Here is a 24,754-nt window from a genome sequence, read left to right as displayed (position 1 = left end):
TCTTGTGGGGATTCCATCACAGACACATTACCAGGGCTGAGGGTAACAAAGGACTGGTCTTATCCACACATAGGTTAAGTCTATAAATTCCATTTAAAATTCATGCTATACAAACAGTTTGGGAAGTCCTCTTGTGGTGCAGCAGGTTAATTTCTGTTTTCACAATCTTATTGACTAGTATGTATACCAAAAAAAAATTTTATTTTTTTCTAATCCATGGTAGTCTCAGAAGTTGAGTCATACTTTGGAGGAGCGTTCTAGGTTATAAACTAGGTGAAAAAACGTTAATACTAAATTTTAAAAGTTCAAATTACTGTCTGCACTTAATTTTCTTATTAAAATTTTAACAAGGTCACCTTTTCGAGAAAAATCTAGAGAATATGTGGTATCTCAAAAGAAGTATTACTGGAGGCAAGGACATGAGAAGATTAAGATGCCATGTTTTGAGTGCTATTTCCTTCTCTGAAAAAACCTTCATAACATATATATCAATCAGAGTAGAGATTCAAGGCTACATTTCTTGATCTGTAGACTATCACACGTCATACGCACTCCTCTTCAATCTTTTACAGGTATAACCTCAAGTTGAGAACTTCTCAATTAGTCTTTAGGAACCTATTAACTCTTTAAAGCCTTAAAAATGCATATACAGTATTTACTTGGATCACCTGTCCTCAGTGTGCTCCTGGTCCCTTAAATGGTTAAGAGATCGTTGCTTAAGGTTCAAGCTTGTTTTAACGAATAACCCACTTCATTTTAGTACAAGTACTCTGTCTAAAGTCTGCCCTTTTTCACTTGATAAAAATCAAAGTCCAGAGAAATTGGTGAGGATCTAACCTAATTTACAGAAACCACTGGGATTAATTCCACATTAATGGGTTTTGATCAAGAATGAAGTGAGGATCAACGGCTGAGCTGTGTTTAAATTGTCCAAATCTGCATTTTCACTGAGTTTAAGGCAAGATGAAAATTGGTTCTCTTCCTCTTGCAACTCCATCCCATCCTTCAGGATGGATAATCCCAGGATCTACTTCTTACTGCTAGAGGTTTAATACAGCTTCTCCAAGTAAACAAGTGAAACACCAAACAAAAAGCGCTTTTCCACTTCTAAGGGGGGTGGGGGGGAATGACAGTGAGAGTTACCAGCAGGTTACAATATTAGAGAGAAAGGGGAAAAAATCCTAAACTTTAAGCCAAGCACAGAAGCACTGTTACTCTGGAAGCAGGATTAGGAAAACCTCTGTTAAGACACCTAAACGAATAACTCGTCACCTTAAAGGGCAAATAAATACTTTCTATGGGAAAAATCTAGCAAAATCCCTTCTACATTAAAAGGCTCTCCCCGAACATATCACCTAATTTAAGCGTTAAAAACCACCTTGCGAAGAGACTATAACAGCAACCTTTGTGTCATTTTCTCCAGCGGTTTCCAACGTTCAGGTTTCTACCTCTTCTCTTCACAATTTAACAGCTTTCCTGTTAAATCCATTCCAGCCGACGGAAGTGGTAGTTTCTACATTTACATTTGGTAACCTCAAGGAATTAAAAACGCTTCTCCCTCGACTTCCCTCCTCCTTCATAAAAATCACGTTACTTTCCTTCTGAACTTCCTACTCTAAGTGTCTGGACGAGCAGAGTGGACGTGAAGAGTGCGGCCGCTAAAAGGCAAGTGAACTCAAAAAATACTTGTGGATCGGACAAAAAGGCTTCCTCAGTCCGCCTGAGACACGGGCTCCAAGCTCAGGCGGTTCTGCGGAGGTGGGGGTACGAGGTGCCGGGCAGGGAAGGGGCATGGAGCCCTTTCGACCTCCGTCGACGGGGCCGCCCAACGCCCCAGTCCCAGCACCCGCTCTCGGCACAGCCGGACAATGGCCCTCTAGCACAGCAGTCCCAGGCCGGGAAGAGGCCCTGGGACTCCACAGCACGCGAGGCCTAGAAAGAAGGCCAGGAAGGAACGCTGAGCCGGCGAGCATACCTCCGGCCTAAGCGTGGTCAGCGCGCCGGGGCCTCCGCCGGCGCCATCACTGGGAGTGGGGTAGGAAGGCCGCCCGGCAGGGCCATCGCCGGCAGCCGGGTCCGAAGAGGCCGCGAGCCCAGCGGAGACGACGGCGGGAAGTGCAGGCCGCAGCCTGCTCAGCTGGCAGGCCCAGCGGCCCGAACCCACAGCCGACCTCTGGCCGCTTACCTTGTGGATTCTCTTCAGAGCCATCGTGGGAGGCGGGTGGCGGCGGCCCCCGGGGTGGGGACGGGGGCAGGGGAGGGACGGGGAAGGGGCGAGGGGTGCGAGGCCGCCTCGGTGACCGCGGGCCGGCCGGAGAAGATGGGGAGCTCCGAAGCGCGGGTCCGGCGGGACAGACTTAGGGCCGGGGCCCACTCGGCTCCTGAGCCTGCCGCAGCGGTCACCGCATCACCCGGCGGCGGCCCCTTTATGCGCTGCCGCCCGAGCCGCCGCCGCCGCCGCCGCCGCCACCACCACCGCCGCCGCCGCCGCCGTAGCTGCCTCTGCCTCCCAGGCTCAGCGCCGCCTCCTCAGCAGCCGCGGATCCCTCCGCCGGGAAGCAAGAGCCCAGCCTCGGGCTCGGCCGGCGCCTCCCGGTCGGACAGCCAGAGGGACTGCCTGCCGCAGGTGGACCGAGGGACGCGCGGGCGGGTGGCGCCGCCGGGGTGGGGCCGCAGGAGTGCGGGGTGGGCCCAGGCCGAGGGGCAGGTCGGGAGAGCGGGGATTGGCGGGCCTGGGAAGGGAGGGCCGGGCCGCGCCGGCGGCGGAGGGATACGGGCCGCCCCTCTGAGTGTCTTACGTGCTGCCGCCGCCGCCGCCGCCACGGCCGCCGAGAGGATGACGCCGCGACGCCGGGAGAAGATCTCGCGAGATTTGTGCCGGGGTCGTGGAGGCTCGTTCGACGGCCGAGGCTCGTAGCCCGCGACCCTGAGTCCTTTGCCTCTGGTTCCCTCTTAGATATGTTATCTGAGATCAATAAGCTTTTTAAAGGCGAATGTATTCTAGGTCTCCTGGCCGTCCACATAGCGGAGGCTGACCCAGGAAGAGCCTTTAGGTCCATTACAACTTTCCAGAAGGAGGAAAGGACTTGTCCAAGGTCACACAGCTCCACGGTGGCGAAGCTGGGAGTTCCCTGAAGCCAAGAGTCTCGTGAATTCTCTCTCTGGTAGCTGCGTGGTAACATCCTGGGCACCTGCAGGAGTGTGGTTCTTCAACCATGCCACAGGCAGCCCTGAGATGGTCTTTGTAAGGAAGACATGGGTGACAACTTGAATGTCTCTCAGCCACTGGCTTGTCAGCCCTAGGAGAGGTGCTCTGCTTGGTGAATTGTTATGGCAATATACCAGTTACCTCAGAAAAAAACTTGCACAGTGTGTGCTCCAGTAATTAAAAACCAACCTTGTTGTCAAGTGGGAGGGGAAATGGGGGAGGGATGGAGTGAGAGTTTGTGGTTAGCAGATGCAAACTATTACTTAGACGATGGATAAACAATAAGGTTCCGAGCTCCCATTGTGGCGCACCGGGTGAAGAACGCGACTGCAGCGGCTGGGGTTGCTGGGGAAGAGCCGTTCTATCCCCAGCCCAGCACGGTGAGTTAAAGGGTCCCGCCTCACCGCAGCTGCTGTTAGGTTGCGGCTACGGCTCACATTCAATCCTGGCCTGGGAACTTCCATATGCCCTGGATGTAGCCATTAAAAGAAAGTAAAGAAAATTAAAAAAGGCCCTTCTCTAAAGCACAGGGAACTATATGTAGTATCCTGTGATGCACCCAAGCGGTAAAGAATATGAAAAAGAATGTACATACGTGTAACTGAATCACTGTCGTACAGCAGAAATTAACATGTTATAAATCAACTATACTCAAAAAACAAAAACCTGGTGTTTAGAACACCATCAGAAGCAAACTTAGAAAAACTATTCTGGGGATGTTTTTAGGAGGGATGGAAACGGAAAGCAAGTTCACTGTGTATTGGGTGTGGAGCCCTGCACCAGGACCAGCAAACTATAAGGCTCACTGCTTTTAAAGGGCCTGTGGTGGGAGGTGCTTTTTATCTGGCTGGAGACACATGGAAGAACAGTAAGGAATATTTTCCTGGGAGGTCATGTTTTTTTCCTGGGAGGTCATGCCCACATTCTCAAGTTCTCCTCAAGATTTTCTGATTAAATCTGTGTTCTTTCCTCTGTCTGAAAGGGGCCTTGAATATCATTGATTCTAACTCTTGAACTGAGAGAGGAGAAACTGGAGCGCCCCTAAGGAGAGGATCTGGCCAAAAGGCACACAAAAGGCCAGCAGCATAACTTGTACTGCCTTGTATCCTAAGTAGAGGCTGGCCCAACTGGGCGGGGCCACACTGGACTCCTGAGCTGAAGGAAGGAAAAGCTGTATCCAGTTGCCCCGGGGGGTTATGTTTTGGGTTGGAGGTGAAGAAAAATATACCACAGTCCCAAATCTTTCCTTCCTAAGAAGTGTGATGGAAAAGGTATAAAAAGGCCTGTTGCAAAGTTCCTGTTGTGGCTCAGTGGTAATGAACCCGACTAGTATCCATGAGGACATGGGTTCAATCCCTGGCCTTGCTCAGTGGGTTAAAGATCCGGCACTGCCGTGAGCTGTGTAGGTGGGAGACACAGCTCAGATCTGGTGTTGTGGCTGAGATATAGGCCGTCAGCTGCAGTTCTGATTTGACCCCTAGCCCGGGAACTTCCCAAAAAAAGACGGGGGGGAAAAAAAAAAAAAAAAGCCTGTTGGTCAGATTTAAAAAAATTTTTTTTCAGCAATAATTTTCTTGGGAATTCCGGTTGTGGCACAGTGGAAACGAATCTGACTGGTATCCATGAGGGTGCAGTTTCGATCCCTGGCCTTGATCAGTGGGTCAAGGATCTAGCGTTGTTGTGAGCTGTGATGTAGGTCACAGACGTGGCTCGGATCTGGCGTTGCTGTGGCTGTGGTGTAGTCCGGCAGCTAAAGCTCCAATTCGACCCCTAGCCCCTGGCAATGTCTATGTGCTGCGAGTGTGGCCCTAAAAAGCAAAAAAGAAAAAAATTTTTTGTATTAAAAAGCAATATGTATTTGTTGCAAGAGATACAGATAAGCAAAAGGCAGGAAATAAAACTCAACTATACTCCTATCATTCAACAATTTTTTTTTTTTTTTTTTTTTTTACTTTTTAGGGCCACACCCGAAGCATATGGAAGTTCCCAGGCTGGGGTCCAATGGGAACTGCCTTGGATGCCATCCTACACCACAGCCACAGCAACTCGGGATCTGAGCCGGGTTTGCCACCTATTCCACAGCTCACAGCAACGCCAGATCCTTTAACCCACTGATTGAAGCCAGGGGTGGAACCTGTGTCCTCATGGATACTAGTCAGATTGGTTTCCCCTGAGCCAGGACAGTTACTCCCCTAGATAACCAAGTTTAAACATTTTCTTTTTTCCAGTATAAGTACTGTCTAATAAAGCATTTAAAGTGCACCTTTTTTGGGCTATATCTTACAATTCTGTAATACTTTGTTTGCATTCTACTTCAGTTTAAAATGGTTTCTAGGAATTCTTATTGTGGCTCAGCAGTTCTGATTTGACCCCTAGCCCAGGAACTTCCATATGCTGCAGGTGCAGCCCTAAAAAAAAAAAAAAAAAAAAAAAATTTCTAATTTCTCCTATGATATATTCTTTGACCAAGGGTTATTTTCAAATACTTTGGAATTTATAGGTCATCAGGGAAATGCAAATTAAACTCATAATGAGGTACCATTTTACACCCTGGCTAAGTGGGTAAAATCAAAAACATTGATGTTAAGTGACCAAAAGTGAAGATAACGAAGTATAGCAACAGCAGCGTCACACATGGCAGATGAGAGGGTAAAACGGCACAACCAGTTTGGACAACTTTTTGGTAATTTGTTATAAAATTAAACATACATCTACCATATGACCCAGCAATTCTACTCTTAAATATTTATTCAAGAAAAAAGAAAATACAGGTCCACAAAAATGCTTGTACACATATGTTCATAATAGCCTTATTCCTTTATAGCCCAAGGTGGAGACAGCCCAGACAGCCACCAGCAGGATAGTGGGAAGGCAAATTATGGCAAGTCATACAATGGAATTCTACAAGAACAGAAAAAAGGATGAACCACTGATGCAACAACATAGATGAATCTTAAAGCAATTCGGCAAAAGAGAAGGGATACAAAAGAATATGAACAGTACAATTCCATTTATGTGAATTCCAGAAACAGACAAACTAATTTTTGGTGTCTGAAGTCAAAAAAGTGCTGTTGTTAAGGAGGCGAATTAACATGAAAGGGACTGAAGATATTTTCTGGGATAACAGAATGTTCTACGTATTGTTTTGGGTGGAGGTTATACAAGTACGTATAATCAGCTGTCAAAACTCAAATAAAAATCATTATAAAATAGAAAAAAAAAACCTCAAAAATTAAAGGTCCAGGATTTTACTATATGCAAATGTATGTATTTAAAATAAGGAGTTCCGGTCGTGGCACAGTGGTTCACGAATCCGACTAGGAACCATGAGGTTTCAGGTTCGGTCCCTGCCCTTGCTCAGTGGGTTAACGATCCGGCGTTGCCGTGAGCTGTGGTGTAGGTCGCAGACGCAGCTCGGATCCCGAGTTGCTGTGGCTCTGGCGTAGGCTGATTGGACCCCTAGCCTGGGAACCTCCATATGCCACGGGAGCAGCCCAAGAAATAGCAAAAAGACAAAACAAATAAAATAAAATAAAACAATATTAAAATGTTAAGAGTTGGCAGAATTTTTAGATCTTCCTATGTGATAGATATCTCCTTGCGGTGATTTTTTTTCTCCCACTTATCCTACATGGATCTTAGAGCCTCAGTTTACCTTCCATTGTCCTGCTGAAATCGTGAGCACATGGAAGAGTCTTGGAGTTTGATTTCCACTCTTGGTTGTTAACCCAATACTACAAGCTCCATGGTATTTAAAGGCTTTCCCTGGGCTAAGGTGTTTCCAGAGCTGAAAGCTGCGATTAAATAAGGAGGACAATCTCATTAACATAAATAGGCAGAGGATTGCTGTGGGCTGAGTAAAGAGTAAGCACAAATAATTTGGGAACTCCCTATTTTTGGATCTCGGCAACCCTGTAGGAGAGTTCTTTGTGTCTCATTAGAATAACTGAGGAGGAGTTCCTATCATGGCGCAGTGGAAATGAATCAACTAGGAACCTTGAGGTTTCGGTTCGATCCCTGGCCTTGCTCAGTCGGTTGAGGATCCTGCCTTGCAGTGAGCTATGATAGTGTAGGTCACAGACCCAGCTTGTATCTGGCGTTGCGGTGGCTGTGGTGTAGGCTGGCAGCTACAGCTCCTATTTGACCCCTAGCCTGGGAACCTCCACACACTGCGGGTGCGGCCCTAAAAAGACAAAAAGACAAAATGATCATAATAACTGAGTAAGGAGGATTAGGTAAATCAGGAATTGATTTTTTAGCTGCATCAGTATGATGCCTTTTTGTGATATTTTCTAAGGAGTAGATTTAAAACATAAGAACATCCCCAAACATTCCAGACTGTAAGATAGTACCGCTGTTCGAGGCTATTTGAAGTAAACTATTTCCTAGGAAAATTAGACTTTGTGAGTTTGAAGTAGCTCATTTTTTCATGATCAACAATCAGAACAGTGGTTTACCAAAAGAACTGTACTCGATTTTACATTCTTTTTGCATAGCCACTCTCTCTTGTTATATATAATTTGGGCTGTGTCCTGCCTACCAGCATTTATTATATTGTTGGGACCTGGCCCTATATTCATGCCTTACTTTGGAAGAATTGCTAACTAAAGAAATGATGCTAACTTTGCCACCTGACTCCTATAACTGTCTTAGGTTTGTCGGCAGACTGGTTTAGCCTAAAAATCATCTTTCGGGAAGTTTTCCTGACCAGTCGCCCCAGACTAGGTTAGGTGCCCTTGGAGTAGAGTCCTGCCATCAGAGATTAATCACACTTTGCTGGACAACTATGTCATTCAATAGACTGTCAGTTTCTGCAGAGCAGAGATATTGTCTCTTTTGTTCCTCTTTGAGTCCTCAGTGCCTGGCGTATCAAAGACAATTGTTGAGTGAATTCATGAATGACTGGCCAAGTAAAGCAGCTCAAGAAAACCTTCTTTATACTCACAAGTTTTGGGGGAAGACAGAAGAGCCCTTAAACAAACAAACAAACAGCAAGATCCCTTGTCAGGCAGTGGGTTAAGGATCCGGTGTTGCCGCAGCTGCAGTGTAGGTCAAAACTGGGGCTCGGATCTGATCCTTGGCCAAGGAACTCCATGGTGCAGGGCAGCCGAAAAAGAAAAAAAAAAAAAATTTAGCTATGATATGATGATCACTTTTCTGAGAAAAGCAGTACTGTAAAAAAACTGGTCCCAGGTATCCTTTTTCCCTTGAGAGACGTCTACAAATTCAGTTTCTGTGAGGCTGAGATGGGTTCCCAAGAGTCCTCCACCACTGCTCTTGCCGTGAACGCTGTGGCTAGGATGACAGTGTTATCAGCAAAGGGTGGGTGGCTTCTGGCAGGCTCAGAGCACACCCCATCGCCCTGGAGGAACAGGTGAGGGTCTAAGGACTATGAGACAGGGCGACGTGGACAGCTGAATGAAGTCCCCATGCCTGAGGACTTGGTGGTGCTCATAGTCTATAGCTTAAAAGGGCCCAGTCCCTTCACTGCTGGGAAGGAAATTAGGACCCAGCATGGCCTCAGCAGCAAACATGATACATGGTATAACCTTATTTGTTTCTCCGGGAGTTTACAGAGACGACACAACATAGAGGATGTATGTGTGGGACACAGAGAAGAGCATCTGCATTCATGGCTTCTGAGAGAGGGTTATGGAGGACTTTTGCTTCCTGAGCCATACATTTCTGAAATGTTCCATGTTTTATGTTAAGCCCATATTATTCTTTCATAAAGAAAAAAAAAGTCCCCTTAAAGTTTTACAATCTAATAACACGTAACAGCAAAAAATGGGACAGTCTAACTATTCATCAACTAGGAAAGATTATACTGAAATTCATACTACAGAATACTATGCCACCATGAAAAGAATAAGTTAGATGTCTATGTCCCATGTGGAAGAACTATCACAATATTGTTGAGATTTATATATATATATATAAAAGAGTTCCCTAGTGGGTTAGGGATCTGGTATTGTCACTGCTATGGCTCAGGTTGCCGCTGTCTCTTAGGTTCGATCTTCTGGCCCCAGAAATTATGCATGCCACTGATCAGGGAAAAATAAAACCAAAAAAACAAAACTGTAGCAAACTGTAATTGATATAATTTCATTTTTGTGGGTTACAAAAGGTCTCAATGATATATACACACATAAAACTCATGATGCTGTTTACACTTGATATTTGCACAATTTATTCTAAGTAATAACCCAATGAAAGTTTTTTTTTTCAGTCTTCATGATATTCTGGTGGTGTGTGAGTGTGTGTGTTAGAATGTGCATGGAAAAAGATCTAAACAGATGAAGACCAAATTTTTTTTTTTTTCCACCAAGGTAAGCAGCACCTTAATGTGGGATCTCAGTTCCCAGACCAGGGATTGAACCTGGGCTGCAGTGGTGAATGCACTGAATTATAACCACTGGACCATCAGGGAACTCTCAAGACCAAAATTTTGACAGTAGTTGTTAACTATCCCTGGGGAATTGCATGAGGAAACTGAGAGAAGTTACTTGCACGTTTGCTTTACATACTCCTCTATATTATTTACATTTTAAAATAATAAGCATGATTTGCTTTTGTTATTAAAAATAACAATAAATAAAAAAATAAAATTCTTTCTCTTCTATGGGCTTCCCTAAATAACTCCATTGATTTCAAGGATATTTTTGCTGTCTTCCCTCTCAGTGGGTAAAGAAAATGAAGTAAGGGGTTCCCATGGTGGCACAGTGGAAATGAATCTGACTAGGAACCATGAGGTTGCAGGTTCGATTCCTGGCCTTGCTCAATGGATTAAGGATCTAGCATTGCCATGAGCTATGGTGTAGGTCGCAGATGGGGCTTGAATCCTGAGTGGCTGTGGCATAGGCCGGTAGCTGTAGCTCTGATTCAACCCCTAGCCTGGGAACCTCCATGTGCCGTGGGGGCAGCCCTAAAAAGCCAAAAAAAAAAAAAAAACCACATTCCAAAGACTTCAGGTGAATTGTATCCAGACAGATCACAGTATTGCTGATTTCCCTCTAATTTTTACATTAGAGAAATTGAACTTCTGGTTGAAGTAAGTCTCTCATTTAAAGGAGAAAACTGACAAACTTTATTTAATGTTACGTATGGTCTCATGACCTTTTAACATTAACTCTGTTCCCAGGAAAGAATTGGAATTCGGCAGCAAAGTTCTGCGTGAATATTATCACTTTTTCAACATCTATTTTTACTGATGCCCTAGAAGCATTCTTTTGGGAAGGTTCTTGTTCCAATAAAAGTTAACCAATGGGAAACAGGCACGGGTCTGTTTTGAGACTCGTCAGCCCAGAGAAAGCAGCAGGTACAGCCAGGCCACTCCCTACATCGCTGGTGCTGGTGTCACTAAGGGGGCAGCTGCAGCCCTCCCTGTGGGGTGGGGCAGGGGACCAAGTGGAAGAGTGTCCTTCCTCTGCAACCAGCCCCACCCAGGTACAGTTCAGGATCTACGCAGGTTTAGAGGGATGGCTGGACCCAAAGGAAGCAGAATGGTCAGAGATGAACACAAAATAGGGCAGGGAACCGGGGATGTCCTAACAGAGGCTGGGGGCTCACCTGCCAAGCTTTATCTTTCAGAATTAGGTTGTGACTATTGTAGCATAACCCAGATCCATCATTAGGGCATGGAAGCAGGGGGTGCCTCGCTAGCTCTACCTTTTTTCCCTTAATGTGAAATTTTCTTTTAATATTTTTGTCTGATTATAAAGTCACATATGTTTACTATCAAACAAAACAAAAACCTAAAGAGCTGAGAATTAAAGCCCCCTTCCCTAATTCTACTTTCCCAGGAATAAGTACCATAACAAATGCTGTGTGTCTCTCCAAACTTGTTAATGTAAACATTGTGTGTACACACACACACACACATATGATACACATAGAGGTTAAGAACCCAGACTGGGGGGAGGTCCTGCTGTGGCACAACGAGATCAGCAGCCTCTTGGCAGCTCTACGACACAGGTTGAATCCCTGGTCTAGCACAGTGGGCTAAGGATCCGGCATTGCCACAGCTTCGGCTCAGTTCCAGGCTCAGATCTGATGCCTGGCTCAGAAGCTCCATGTGACACGGGGTGGCCAAAAAGAAGAGAGCCTGGGAATTCCCCTCTGGCACAACAGGATTGACAGAATCTTGGGAGTGCTGGGATGCTGGTTCAATCCCCAGCCCTGCACATTGGCATAAAGGATCCGAGGTTGCTGCAGCTGCACCTTAGGTCAAAACTGTGGCTTGGATCTGATTCCTGACCCATGGACCCCATATGCTACGGGGTGGCCAAAAAAAAAAAAAAAGAATACAGGCTGCATTTGACAACCAACCCTTATCCTGGACATCAGTTTTCTCAAATATACAATGAGGATAATAATAAATAATACCTATTTTAATTTTTTTTTGTCTTTTGTCTTTGTAGGGCCGCACCCGCGGCACATGGAGGTGCCCAGGCTAGGGGTCTAATCAGAGCTGCTGCTACCAGCCTACACCATAGCCACAGCAACGCGGGATCTGAGCTGCGTCTGTGACCTACACCACAACTCACGGGAACGCTGGATCCTTAACCCACTGAGCAAGGCCAGGGACCGAACCCGCAACCTCATGGTTCCTAGTCGGATTCGTGAACCACTGCGCCACGACGGGAACTCCTATTTTTTTTTTTTACAGAAGTGAACTCATACTTACCTTCTGAGACTGACCACATTCTGCTTATGGAATGTAATCACTCTCAATAAAAATGCGTTCACTTTATTAAGACAGCCCCTGTTATTCCTTCGGGCAAGAAGCCCAGGGACCACCCAAGACCTGGGACATAACCATCCTCTCGTGCCTCATTTTCCTGCCGCCTCTTTACAAAGGAAGAGGAAGAAGGTGATCTTCCTCCCCTCCCCACTTTTCCTTTGATCATCAAAATGTAGCCCACTTAGTTCTTGGGGCAGAGCCCTCGTGCCTGCCAGCCTGTAGCCTTTACAAGTGTCCTAATATATTAAAAAATCTACTTCTTACCAGTGGGAAAAAAAAAAAAGAATGGACTCACAATACATATGAAGTTCTATAAATATACTGTTTGAAATACACCTTAGAAATACTTACAGACTCAAAAAGAAGGAGGGAGTTCCTGTGGTGGCTCAGCAGTAACAAACCCAACAAGCATCCATGAGGACATGTGTTCGATCCTTGACCTTGCTCAGTGGGTTAAGGATCTGGTGTTGCCATAGCTGTGGTGTAGGTCACAGAAGACGCTCCAATCTGGCGTTGCTGTGGCTGTGGTGCAGGCCTGCAGCTGCAGCTCCAATTCTACCCCTAGCCTGGGAACTTCCATATGCTGCAGGTGTGGCCCTAAAAGAAAAAGAAGCAAATACTTACAGATTCACAGGAAGTGGCAAAAATAGTACAGAAAGTTTCAGTGCGCCCTGCATTCAGCTTCCTCCAATAGTTACATCCTACATAACGTTAGTACAGCATCAAAACCAGGAAACTGATGTTGGTACAATGTGTGTATGTACTTTAAATGTCATTTAATCACAGGGGCAGATTCCTGCAACAGCCACTGGAATCAAGACGCAGAGCTATTCCATTACTACAGTCATCGTGTCACGGTACCTGTTTACAGCCGTGTCTACCACCTGTCCACCCCAACATCAGTAACCTCTGGCAGTTACTAATCTACTTTCCCTTTCTGTAGTTTTGGCAATTTGAGAATGATATATACACGGACTCATAGAGTATGTAAGAGCTCTGAGATACCTTTTGAGACCGGCCTTTCTCACTCAGCATAATACCCTCGAGATCTATTTCAGTTCTCTGTATCCACAGGTGTCCTTTTTTATTACTGTGTAGCACTCCATTCTATAATGTACCTTACATTTTTCTAAGAGTTTCCTTATGGCACAGCCCATTAAGGACCTGGCATGGTCACTGCAGTGGCCTGGGCTTGATCCCTGGCCCAGGAACTTCTACATGCTGCAGGCATGGCCAAAGAAAATAAATTAAATGCATTTTTAAAATTTAAAAAATGTTAATTGTGGTAAAATGCAAACATGGCGAGAAGTGCCATATTAACGATTTTCAAGCATACATGTCAGTGGCCTTAAACACATTTCCATTGTTGTACAACTACTACCACCATCCATCCACAGAAATTATTTTCATCTTGCAAAACGGAAATTCTGCACCCATTAAACAATAACTCCCATTTCCACTCCCCTCAGTCCCCAGCAACCACCATTCTACTCTCCATCTCTATGAACCTGACTAGTCTAGACAGCCCCAAAAAAGTGGAACATATAGTATTGATCCTTTTGTGACTACCTTATTTCACGTAACATAATGCCCTCAGTGGTCGGCCATGTGGTAGCATGTGTCCGAATGTCCTTCCTTCTGAACTTAGCTGGATAAAACTCCATTGTGTGTACACCTATTTATCTGTTCATGGACATTTGGACCTTTGGTTATTGTGAATAATGCTGCTCCGAACATGGATCTTTTAAAACGTACTTTTGCGGAGTTCCTGTCATGGCTCAGTGGTTAACACATCTGACTAGGAACGATGAGATTGCTGGTTCGATCGCTGGCCTTGCTCAGCGGGTTAAGGATCCGGCATTGCTGTTGAACTGTGGTGTAGGTCACAGACTCAGCTCGGATCCCACGTTGCTGTGGCTGTGGCGTAGGCCATCTGATTAGACCCCTAGCCTGAGAACCTCCATATACCAAAAGACAAACAACAACAACAACAACAACAAAAAAAAACACAAAAAAGAAAAGGGAGTTCCCGGTGTGGCTCAGTGGTTAACGAATCCAACTAGGAACCATGAGGTGGTGGGTTCGATCCCTGGCCTCGCTCAGTGGGTTAAGGATCCGGTGTTGCCGTGAGCTGCGTGTGGTGTAGATTGCAGATGCAGCTCAGATCCTATATTCCTGTGGCTGTGGCATAGGCCAGCGGCTACAGCTCCGATTCGACCCCTAGCCTGGGAACCTCCATACACCGTGGAAGCGGCCCAAGAAATGGCAAAAAGACAAAAAATAAATAAAAAATAAAATAAAATGTACTTTTGTCAAACCTGTATTACGCCACCTGTTAACAAAATAGGAGGCAAGGGTAAATGTCTTTTGATAGAAGTATTCCAGCTTATATATATATATATATATATATATATATATATTTTTTTTGTCTTTTGTCTTTTTAGGGCCACACCCACAGCATATGGAGGTTCCCAGGCTAGGGGTCGAATCAGAGCTACAGCTGCCAGCCGACGCCGCAGCCACAGCAACATCAGATCCATGCAGAGTCTGTGATCACAGCTCATGGCAACACCAGATCTTTAACCCACTGAGCGAGGCCAAGGATCGAACCCACCACCTCATGGTTCCTAGTCGGATTCGTTTCTGTGGCACGACAGGAACTCCAACTAATATTTTAAGAAGAAATGATAGAATATCAGCATTTTGCAGCCTCTAGGGAATTAATTGAGGCATGAAGCATAGATGGCTGCAAACTTTTTTTTTTTTTTTTGGCCTTTGTATGGCCGCTCCTGCGGCACTTGGAGGTTCCCAGGCTAGCGGTCAAATCAGAGCTGCAGTTGTCATCCTACACCACAGCCACAGTAACACATGATCCAAGCCACAACTTCGACCTATACCACAACTCATGGCAACGCTGGATCCTTAACCCACTGAGCAAGGCCAGGATCAAACTTTTGTCCTTATGGATGCTAGTCAGATCTGTTTCTGCTGAGCCACAATGGGAACTCCAGCTGCAAACTTTTTAGAAAGAGACAACCAGACACTATTTGCCTTCTGGTAGAAATACATCTCACCAACCACGAATGAGTGTTTATTACCACCAAATTTCTTCATCCAACTATGAAGTAACAGGAAATACAAAGGACAGAAAATCATGTCGAAACTACACCTTGGGGAGTTCCCGTCGTGGCGCAGTGGTTAACGAATCTAAGAACCATGAGGTTGTGGCATCGATCCCTGGCCTCACTCAGTGGGTTAAGGATCCAGTGTTGCTGTGAGCTGTGGTGTAGGTCACAGACACGGCTCACATCCAGAGCTGCTGTGGCTCTGGTGTAAGCCGGCGGCAACAGCTCCAATTGGACCCCTAGCCTGGGACCCTCCATATGCCATGGGTGCGGCCCTAGAAAAGTTAAAAAGACAAACAAACAAACAAACAAACAAACAAAACCTCGGAAGTGCAAACACAAAATACAGATTGTGAGAACAATAACAACACAGTTTCTTTGGAAAATAAATTGCAAGTGGAGTTCCCATTGTGGCTCAGTGGTTAACAACTCCAACTAGGAACCATGAGGTTGCGGATTCGGTCCCTGCCCTTGTTCAGTGGGTTAACGATCCGGCGTTGCCGTGAGCTGTGGTGTAGGTTGCAGACGTGGCTCGGATCCCGCGTTGTTGCGGCTCTGGTGTACGCCGGTGGCTACAGCTCCAATTCGACCCCTAGCCTGGGAACCTCCATATGCCGTGGGAGCAGCCCTAGAAAAGGAAAAAAACAAAAACAAAAAAGACAAAAACAAACAAACAAACAAAAAACAAACTGCAAGTGAGGACGCTCACACATACACACAAATCGACACAGAGAGGAAACTTATAAATCAAAAGATATTTAAGAATCCACACCAAAAACTTGTATAAAATATTCATAGCAGCATTATCCATAATAGTAAAAAAATGGAAATCACCTAAATGTTTATCAATGAATGAATGAGTATACACAATGTGGTATATCCATGTGGTGGAATACTATTCAGCAATAAAAATGAATGAAGTATTTGTACATGCTACGACATAGGTGAACCTTGAAAAAATGCTCAGTGAAATAAGTGTCACAAGGGCCCACATACTGTATGATTCTATTTATGTGAAATGTCCAGAACAGGCAAATCCATAGAGTCAGAAAGTAGATGCTGGGGGATGGGGGAGCTGTGGGGGCAGAGGTTACTTTTAAGGGGGTGAAAATACTCTAAAATTGGTTGTGGTAAAGAATGTGCAACTTTGCACATGTACTAAAATGTACCAAATTGCACTCTTTAACGGATGACTTATGTGGTCATCCGTTAAAGAGTGATTACATACTGATAAAACTATTAAAAATTATTTCCATCTCAGTATGTGGACCTTATCTATATTTTGATTCAAACAATTAAAAATAAAATGTATGATACAATTAGAAATGTGAGTACTGGCTAGATATTTGAGGATCTTAAATAATTTATTACTATTTTTAAAAGTGTGATGATCCTGTTTATTTTTTTATAGAGCTGTGTTCTTTCAGAGACATGTATTGAAATATTTTACAGATGAAATAATGTCTGGAATTTGCTTCAGAATGATACAACCAATAAACAGGTGGAGGTTCAAATGAAACATGATTTGCCTATGACATAATAATTATTTTTTTATTTTTTTTATCTTTTTTGCCATTCCTTGGGCTGCTTCCATGGCATATGGAGGTTCCCAGGCTAGGGGTCTAATCGGAGCTGCAGCCGCCAGCCTACACCATAGTCACAGCAACGCGGGATCTGAGCCGCGTCTACAACCTACACCACAGCTCACAGTAATGCCAGATCCTTAACCCACTGAGCAAGGCCAGGGATCGAACCTGCAACCTCATGGTTCCTAGTCGGATTCGTTAACCACTGCGCCACGACGGGAACCCCGACATAATAACTGGGTAATGGATACATGAGGCTTATTTTAATCTAGTCTACCTTTGTATAAAAAATGCATATCAATGAACATATTTCCATGTCAATATACAGAGACCTATTTTATGCTTTTTAAGAGCTGCATAGCCTTCCATATTTGTATAACCAACTCCCTAATAGAGGACATCTGGATTATTTCCAAATATTCAACATTCTAAACAGTGCTGCAGGAAATATCCTTGTATAAATGTCTCTGCCCCATTAGTTATTTCCTTAGATTAAATTCCTAGAAGTGAAAGTACAAAGGATGTGAATGCTTTAGATTTTTCTATACCTAGACAGTTTTGCAGAAAAACCCTTGCAGTTACCTATTTCATACTTCCAATAAAGCACTGGTCATTACTCATCCTTTTTTAAGAGCTCTCTTGCATTATAACTTACACAACAACAAATGCACTCAAGTGTACACGTCAATGATTTTTAGTACATTTCTAATGTTATGCAACTATCACCACAAACTGACTTTGGACCATTTCCATCACCTGTACAAAAGCCTTGTTCTCTCTCACAGTCGCTCCTCAGTCCTAGTCCCTCAGGCCTACGGAAACGGGAATTGACTTCTTGCCTCTACAGCGTGGCCTTTTTTGGACATTTCATATAAGTGAAATCATACAATAGGTATCCTTTTTTATTCTTTTTTTTTTTTTTTTTTTTTTTTTTGGTCTTTTTTAGGGCTGTACAAACAGCCTATGGAGGTTCCCAGGCTAGGGGTTGAATCGGAGCTGTAGCCGCCGGCCTACGCCTGAGCCACAGCAACACCAGATCTGAGCTGCGTCTGCAACCTACACCACAGCTCTCGGCAACGCCAGATCCTTAACCCACTGAGTGAGGCCGGGGATTGAACCCGAAACCTCATGGTTCCTAGTCGGATTCATTAACCACTGAGCCACGACAGGAACTCCTGTTTTTTGTTTTGTTTGTTTTGCTTTTTTGGCTGCACCTGCAGCATGCACAAGTTCCCAGGCCAGGGACTGAACTCACACCACAGCAGTGAGTGACCGGAGCTGCTGCAGTGAGAAAGCCTGATGTGCTCTTTTGTGTCTAGTTTCTTTCACTGAGCATAATGCTTCTGAAGCTCACCCATGTCCTATTCTGTATCAATATCCTTTCCTTTTCATTACTAAATAGTATTCTATTGCTTGGATATGTTACATTTTGCTTATGCATTCATTAGTGGATTGATCAACAACCCCAAAGGTGTTTCTACTTTTTAATCTGTTGTGAATAATGCCGCTGTGAATATTCATAGGCAAGTTTTGGGGTGGGCTTGTGTTTTCATTTCTCTGGGTAGATGCCTAGGAGTAGAATTGCTGTGTCATATGAAAATTCCGTTTAATGTTTTGAGAATCTGTTTTCCAAAGCAGCTGCACCATGTTACCTTCCCACCCGCCAGGCATGAGGATTACACTTTCTCCCCAGTCTCACCACCCCCTCCCTCGGCCCCAGAATCTGCACCTTAAGCTTTACTCCTGGGGATTAAAATTTCTCTTTTAAAATATAAATGGGGAGAAGTTCCCGTCGTGGTGCAGTGGTTAATGAATCCGACTAGGAACCATGAGGTTGCGGGTTCGATCCCTGCCCTCGCTCCGTGGGTTAGCGATCCCTCGTTGCCATGAGCTGTGGTGTAGGTTGCAGACGCGGCTCGGATCCTGTGTTGCTGTGGCTCTGGCATAGGCCGGTGGCTACAGCTCCAATTCGACCCCTAGCCTGGGAACCTCCATATGCCGCGGGAGCGGCCCAAGAAATGCCAAAAAGACCAAAAAAAAAAAAATATATATATATATATAAATGGGGAGGAGTTCCCATCGTGGTGCAGTAGAAACAAATCCGACTAGGAAACATGAGGTTTCAGGTTTGATCCCTGGCCTTGCTCAGTGGGTTAAGGATCTGGCGTTGTCCTGAGCTGTGGTGGACGTGGCAGACGAGGCTGGGATCTAGCATTGCTATGGCTGTGGCAGAGGAATGGATAAAGAAGATGTTGTATATCTACCATGGAATATTACTCAGTCATAAAAAAAGAATGAAATAATGCCATTTGCAGCAACATGGGTGGAACTAGAGAATATTATACTAAGTGAAGTAAGTCAAACACAAATATCATAGGATATCACTTATACGTGGAATCTAATAAAAAATGATACAAGTGAATTTATTTACAAAACAGAAACAGATTCAGACACAGAAAACAAACTTATGGTTACCAAAGGGGAAAGGAGGGGAGGGATAAATCAGCAATTTGGAATTAACATATACCCGCTACTATTTATAAAATAAACAAGGTGCTACTGGTACACCTTAAACATGGTAAATCAACTATACTTCAATTTAAAAAAAAAAAAGAATGAATGGCAATGCTTGTGCAATTCCTGTCTCCTTACCCAGACCCCATCCCCCCACGCCCTCAAGATGAGAACTTCCCATGTGATGGCTCCCTTTCTGAATAAGGCCCCCGGTCCTGAAGGCAAGACACTGGGGACTTCTGCTGAGTGGCTTATGAGCCCTCTTTGTAACTCGATGGAAGCCCCCAGCTAATGGTACCCAGTGATCAACAGCATCCACAGCCATCAGGAATCCTAGGTGACTCAACACCACGAATTAAACACAAGAATCCCTGAAAGGCACTGGGGGGCGGAGGAGGCTCTAAATTGGGGCCACCGCCCCCCCCCCCCCGAAGGTGGTTGTCCAAGAGTCAGAACTGCCCACTGGATGGAGGTTCTGCCCACTGCCATTAACTCTGCGGAATAACACTGGGCCAGGGGCTTCCCCAGCTCTGAGTAGAGATTCTTCATCTGGGGATAATAACACTGACTCAATGGGATTATTGTAGGACATGGGAAGCTAATGTACTGGGCACCGGGCACCTAACTGGGCAGTTATCATTCTTACAGATCTCCAAAAGAGGGTTTCTAACCTAGCTCACTCAACACTGCTGTCTGTAGGCAAATAAAATCCCTCTCGCCGTCTAGTCTTTGTCCCTCCTACTGCAGGTTGGGCTCACTCACCTGCCTTCAGAAGCGAGGGGAAGTTATTTTGCAAACCCTCTGTAACTTCCTCTCCCTGGCCCAGTTCCAGGCACAGTCGGTCAAACACTGTGGGGAGAGAAGGAAGTGGGGGGTCGGGGGGTGCTCACGGCAGCACCTCCCATTCTCTACCCGCATGCTATCAGCTGGCAGGAGGAGCGATGAAAACATTCTCACCTGGCCCGGCTTCTCTGCGTGGCTTTCTCCGGGTTCCACCTGCATCTTTAAAGGTCTCTTGCCAAGGCCGCAGGGGGATCGCTGGCCGCTTCCAGGGAAGGAGGAGGTGGGTGATTGGGCCCAGCTTGGGATTGGGTGCCTGCCCAGGCTTCATAATCATCACAAAGGCCTTCCTGGGGGAGCCTTGGAGCCTCCGGCAGGGCTTTCACCTTCAGGATCCTCAGGCCCCCTTTGATCCCTGGACCTCCAGAGGTGGCCCGGGAATACATAACAATGGCCTCTTGTTACCGAGCAGGTAGCACACTCAGACCGTCTCTTTAGGACTTGATAATAATAATTGCTAGTATTTATCGAGTGCTTAATAGGTCCCAAACCCCGCAGAACTATTCTGGAAAGAACAGTCTGTTACAGACGAGGAGAAGAAGGCGGAAGGTCCTTAACGGCTCCAAGAGATGGCCGGGCTGGCGCCTAAAGTCCTGCTGGGACGCTGAGCCTGGTGCGCCCTCCCTCCAGGCCAGCGGCGCTTCCGAACCCGCCGTTCTGGTCCTCTCCCTCCTGCTGGTGCTTCCCCGAGCTCCCCTTACCCTACGTTTTTTCCAGGCCCCTCTCTCACCTCCAGGCCATCCACTGGGATTCTCAATACCCTCCATCATCCATCACTGCCTCTCCAATCATTTAAGACTCTCCTGGGGTCACAAAGGGATTAGCTCTCCCAGTCCAGCCACCCCTCCATCCCTTTGGGGGCGCGCACACATTCCCTCTCACCCCCTCCCGCCATGACAAATTGTGCAGCCGAAAGTTTTAGTGACAGAAGCAAAGGTTCTCAGAATGTACTTTGTCATATTTTTGAGGAAAAACGATACAACTTATTATACCAAATATTTCCTCTGGTTGTTTATCTGTGGTTTCTAATTCATTTGCAAATGAGCATGTATTAAGCCTGTAATGAAGGGAGAAAAGCCCATATTTGGCAAAACTTGGGTAGTGATAGGCGTTGATGGCCTCTAACTGGCTTTATTTATTTATTTGGTCTTTCTGTCTTCTTTAGGGCCACACCCAAGGCACATGGAGGTTCCCAGGCTAGGGGTCCAATCAGAGCAGCAGCTGCTGGCTTACACCACGCAGGATCCAAGCCTCCTCTGTGACCTACACCACAGCTCATAGCAGTACCGGATCCCTAATCCGCTGAGCAGGGCCAGGGATCAAACCCTCATCCTCACGGATGCTGGTCAGGTTTGCTAATCACTGAGCGATGCCTGGAACTCCTCTAACTGGCTTTATATTTAGCCTTCCCATGGATTCCCATCCCCCCATTGCCCCATAAAGTTCAGAGTAAGAAGCCCTACAGGAAATCTAAACGTTTGGGTCAAAAGAAAAGCAGGGGGAGTTCCTGTCGTGGCGCAGAGGTTAACGAATCCGACTAGGAACCATGAGGTTGCGGGTTCAGTTCCTGCCCTTGCTCAGTGGGTTAAGGATCTGGCGTTGCCGTGAGCTGTGGTGTAGGTTGCAGATGTGGCTCGGATCCCGCGTTGCTGTGGCTCTGGCGTAGGCCAGTGGCTACAGCTCCGATTAGACCCCTAGCCTGGGAACCTCCATATGCCGCGGGAATGGCCCAAAAAAATAGCAAAAAAAAAAAAAAAAGAAAAGCAGGAGCAAGAAAGAAGGCCCAAGCACTTTTGTGGCCTCCTTTTGGATACTCTTTGGCATGAGCAGTTGTGTCTTTGACGATCTGAAGAGTTAGGGACAGGATCCTGGCAGCGCCAAGGCGGCTGGGAGTCCCTTCTCTTCCTTTGATATGGATAATTAAGCTTTTTTTTTTTTTTCTTGGCTGCGTCCACAGCCATGTAGCAGTTCCTGGGTCAGGGATCAAATCCAAGCCACAGCAGTGACCAGAGCCAGAGCAGGGACAATGCTGGATCCTTAACCCACTAGGCCGCCAGGGAACTCCAATGCTTTTTCATTCTTATGCAGATAGACCTCCAAGATAAATTTCCCAGGGGCCCCCTTCCACAAAATGGGCCCTTGGTGTTCCCTGGTACCCTAAGGGCCTGAGCTTCCTCCTCCAGAGGTTCCAGCCCCTCCCCCCATCTTTCTCCCATTATCCTCCTGCTATTTCCTCTGGCCTCCTCCTTCACTGTCCTTTGCTCAAGAGATGAACCCAGGTCATCCGTGAGTGAAGCAAGGTGCTCTTCCTGGCTCAGAGGGACTGTGGACAGTAGCTACAGAGATTCAGCAGGAGTAGTTCCCATTTGTTAGGGAGAGTGCAGAAGGCTAACAGGATGAGCTGGCCCCTAGACGTCTGCATCTTCAATAGCCTCTTGGGCGAGTGGCATCAGGTAAATATGTATTGATCACCCCCTACATGCCATGTGTGGCGCTAAGCACTTTTACAGCATCAGCCATGCCAGTCTGGGTCTCTAACCACTGCGTGACATGGCTTGTTCTTAGTTCTCTTAATCCTCTCATGGTACTTGTCACATCTTGTCCTCATGGTTTACTCATCTCCCCAGTAGACTGTGAGTGAGTCCCAAGAAGGCCCGAATGACACTGTTCTATCTGCCGCATCTACCCAGCACTGTTCAGCCCAAGGTCTGGCACATAAGTATTGGGGAAGGATTAAGATGGTTGGGCAGAGGTTGTATATTCTGTACTCACCTCTGTGGGTTGGCCCGGTGGAGCAGAGGCTTTTGATTGGATGACCTAGTTGGGGGCCAAAGGACATTGGGCCAATTATTTACAAGGATCTACAGGGTTCTAGATTCCCCACAGAGGTTGCCAGCTCAGACCCTCCATCAGTTTGAGGTGCCCCAGATCTGGCTGGCTCTTCATATGTGTTTGCTTCTGGTTTTCAGGGAACCAGATGCCAGTGGGCAGGTGATTCAGTGGCATCTTTCCCACACCTGGAAAAGTCGCTCAAATGAGTGTAGAGAACCTGCCTCCAAGAACCTATAAATCAGTTCTGTTCAAAAGACCTGCATTGGCTCCTGAGGAGGTAGCCTCCTTGGGGTCTGGACACCAGCTGGGCCAAGGGGTAGGGGAAGCTCTTTTTTTTTTCAGCCTCCCTCATCTTCTAATTTTCCAGCTCAGTCACCTCCCCAGCCATTTTTGTCCCTAAAACTAAGTACAGAGTGCTCAAACATATTTATCATCATGGCATACTGCTCCTTAGTCTTTCTATTTTGTTTCTAATAATGTCATTCTAGAAATCTTAACGCTTTGGGATCACTGTAAGGTATGCGACAGAAAGGCTTTTGAGATGGGTCTCAAACGGTGAGAAGAATTTTAGCAGGTAAGGAAAATGGAAAAAGGGTATTCAGGCCAGGGTACCGAGGAGTCTATGATAAAGCTAAAGGACGGGAGGAAGGAAGAGATAGAAAGTGACAGGAAAAGGGAATGAAAGGGCGTTGGAGGCCAAGCTAAAGGTGGCACTGGATCCTGAGCACAGTCAGAAGCCACTGAGGAGGCGTCTCGTCATGACTCAGTGGGTAACGAATCCGACTAGGAACCATGAAGTTGTGGGTTCGATCCCTGGCCTTGCTCAGTGGGTTAAGGATCCCGCGTTGCTGTGAGCTGTGGTGTAGGCCAGCAGCTACAGCTCCGATTAGATCCCTAGCCTGGGAACCTCCATATGCCGCAGGTGTGGCCCTAGAAAAGGCAAAAAGACCGGAAAAAAAAAAAAAAAAGAAGCCATTGAGGAGTTTGGGCCAGTGAGTCTATTCCAGCAACACAAAGAGAAATGTTAAATAGCTGATCATTACTGACCACTTGCTTGGTAACGAAAATGATTATTTAGTCCTAACAACTATTTTATGTCCATCTAATTTTAAGGGAAACTAGAGCACGGGAAAATGGTTGATCCCGGAGTCTTTTTTTTAATTGTCATGCCAGCGGTTTTGAGAAAGGGCAGGGGTCAGGGAAGGGTCCTAAGAGACAGTTTGGAGATAGAATGGACCACCAGACCCCGCGCCCCCGCCCCCGCCGCCGCCCGGTGTGGGTGTGAGGATGAGGGCGTTCTCAACGATGGTGCTTAATTCTCTGCTTTACGCACCTGGGAGAAGCGTGCAAAAACACCGACTCTCGGTGCAAAAGCGCTGAGATGGGAGCCAGCGGCAGCTGAAAAGTGGCTCCAGTTCCCAAGGGCCGAACGCAGCCGCAGGGCGGGCCCGAATCAGCCCCAGAGGCGGCGCTACGGCCTGAATCCGCGACCCCAGGGCCTTCCGGTCCTTCCCGGTCCTTCCCCATCCTTCCGGCGCCCGCCCAGCGGCAGGCGGGGCCTATCGGGATGCACGGAGCAGCGCCATCTAGCGGACGCCGGGCCCTTGGCAACGGAGCCCGGGAGGTGACCGCCCAGAAGCATGCCGGGAAAGGCAGCCGCTCGGGCGGGTCACCTGCGGGACGGAGGAGCTAGCATGGACCTAGCCGCTGGCTAGGCGTCTCCGGTGGTCTCTGACCTCCTGTGGACTCAGGATGCACCAGACTGTGGGGTCTCCTGACTCTGGGGTCCCTGACCTGTGGTACCTTCCTTCTCTCAGCCTGTGTTCTCAGGCAACAGGCGTGGCTGCGGTGCGCTGACCTCAGACCCTTTAGATTCCGTATTGGATTCGGTTATTACCCGCTTGGG

The 24,754-nt window shown here is 46.5% G+C and overlaps 3 protein-coding genes across 13 annotated transcripts in view; all 3 read right to left on the bottom strand.

Annotated features, from left to right (window-relative positions):
- UBE2D2 (ubiquitin conjugating enzyme E2 D2) overlaps nt 1–2,680 on the bottom strand; it is a 61,944-nt gene extending 59,264 nt beyond the window's left edge. The window contains exon 1 of one of the 2 annotated variants that reach the window (XM_005661722.4): nt 2,186–2,680. In XM_005661722.4, coding sequence (XP_005661779.3) covers nt 2,186–2,209 — 24 coding nt within the window. In that variant the 5' untranslated portion in view covers nt 2,210–2,680. Of the gene's footprint in view, nt 1–1,975 lie in introns of both variants that reach the window. The other variant, XM_085014783.1, reaches the window with a different exon arrangement.
- The window catches only part of PSD2 (pleckstrin and Sec7 domain containing 2), a 684,196-nt gene that overhangs the window by 258,287 nt on the left and 401,155 nt on the right, over nt 1–24,754 (bottom strand). The gene's annotated exons all lie outside the window — the stretch shown is intronic.
- On the bottom strand, nt 4,746–24,384 carry LOC146405775 (uncharacterized). Of its 10 annotated transcripts, XR_014838864.1 has the most exons (7): nt 24,182–24,384; nt 22,789–22,833; nt 20,134–20,371; nt 19,939–20,025; nt 8,154–8,297; nt 6,864–7,002; nt 4,746–5,016 (listed from the first exon to the last, which is right to left on the bottom strand). XR_014838864.1 is itself a non-coding variant. In XM_085014785.1 (5 exons), the coding sequence occupies exons 1-4, from the start codon at nt 24,373–24,375 to the stop codon at nt 19,945–19,947; spliced, it is 408 nt and encodes a 135-aa protein (XP_084870911.1). In that variant the 5' UTR covers nt 24,376–24,384; the 3' UTR covers nt 4,882–5,016; nt 19,939–19,944. The 10 variants fall into 10 exon arrangements, 4 of the variants coding, with proteins under 4 accessions (XP_084870911.1, XP_084870910.1, XP_084870913.1 ...); XR_014838866.1 differs by lacking the exon at nt 6,864–7,002; XR_014838865.1 differs by lacking the exon at nt 22,789–22,833.

The sequence above is a fragment of the Sus scrofa genome, chromosome 2 (genome assembly GCF_054392235.1).
Source record: "Sus scrofa isolate SSC_HxYL_T2T_F1_AM1 chromosome 2, Sscrofa_HxYL_maternal_Yorkshire_Landrace_v2.0, whole genome shotgun sequence".
NCBI classification, from domain to species: Eukaryota; Metazoa; Chordata; class Mammalia; order Artiodactyla; family Suidae; genus Sus; species Sus scrofa.
This window is presented reverse-complemented; position numbering and strand designations above follow the sequence as displayed.

Excerpts from the sequence above, each read along its gene's own strand:
- LOC146405775 (XM_085014785.1), bottom strand. The coding sequence starts at position 24,375 with ATGGGGAAGGACCGGGAAGGACCGGAAGGCCCTGGGGTCGCGGATTCA. Across the intron at positions 22,834-24,181 it reads TTTTTGCACGCTTCTCCCAG|GTCATCCAATCAAAAGCCTC; the intron begins GTGCGTAAAGCA and ends GCCCCCAACTAG. Across the intron at positions 20,222-22,788 it reads CACCGGGCCAACCCACAGAG|CGGCCAGCGATCCCCCTGCG; the intron begins GTGAGTACAGAA and ends CTTCCCTGGAAG.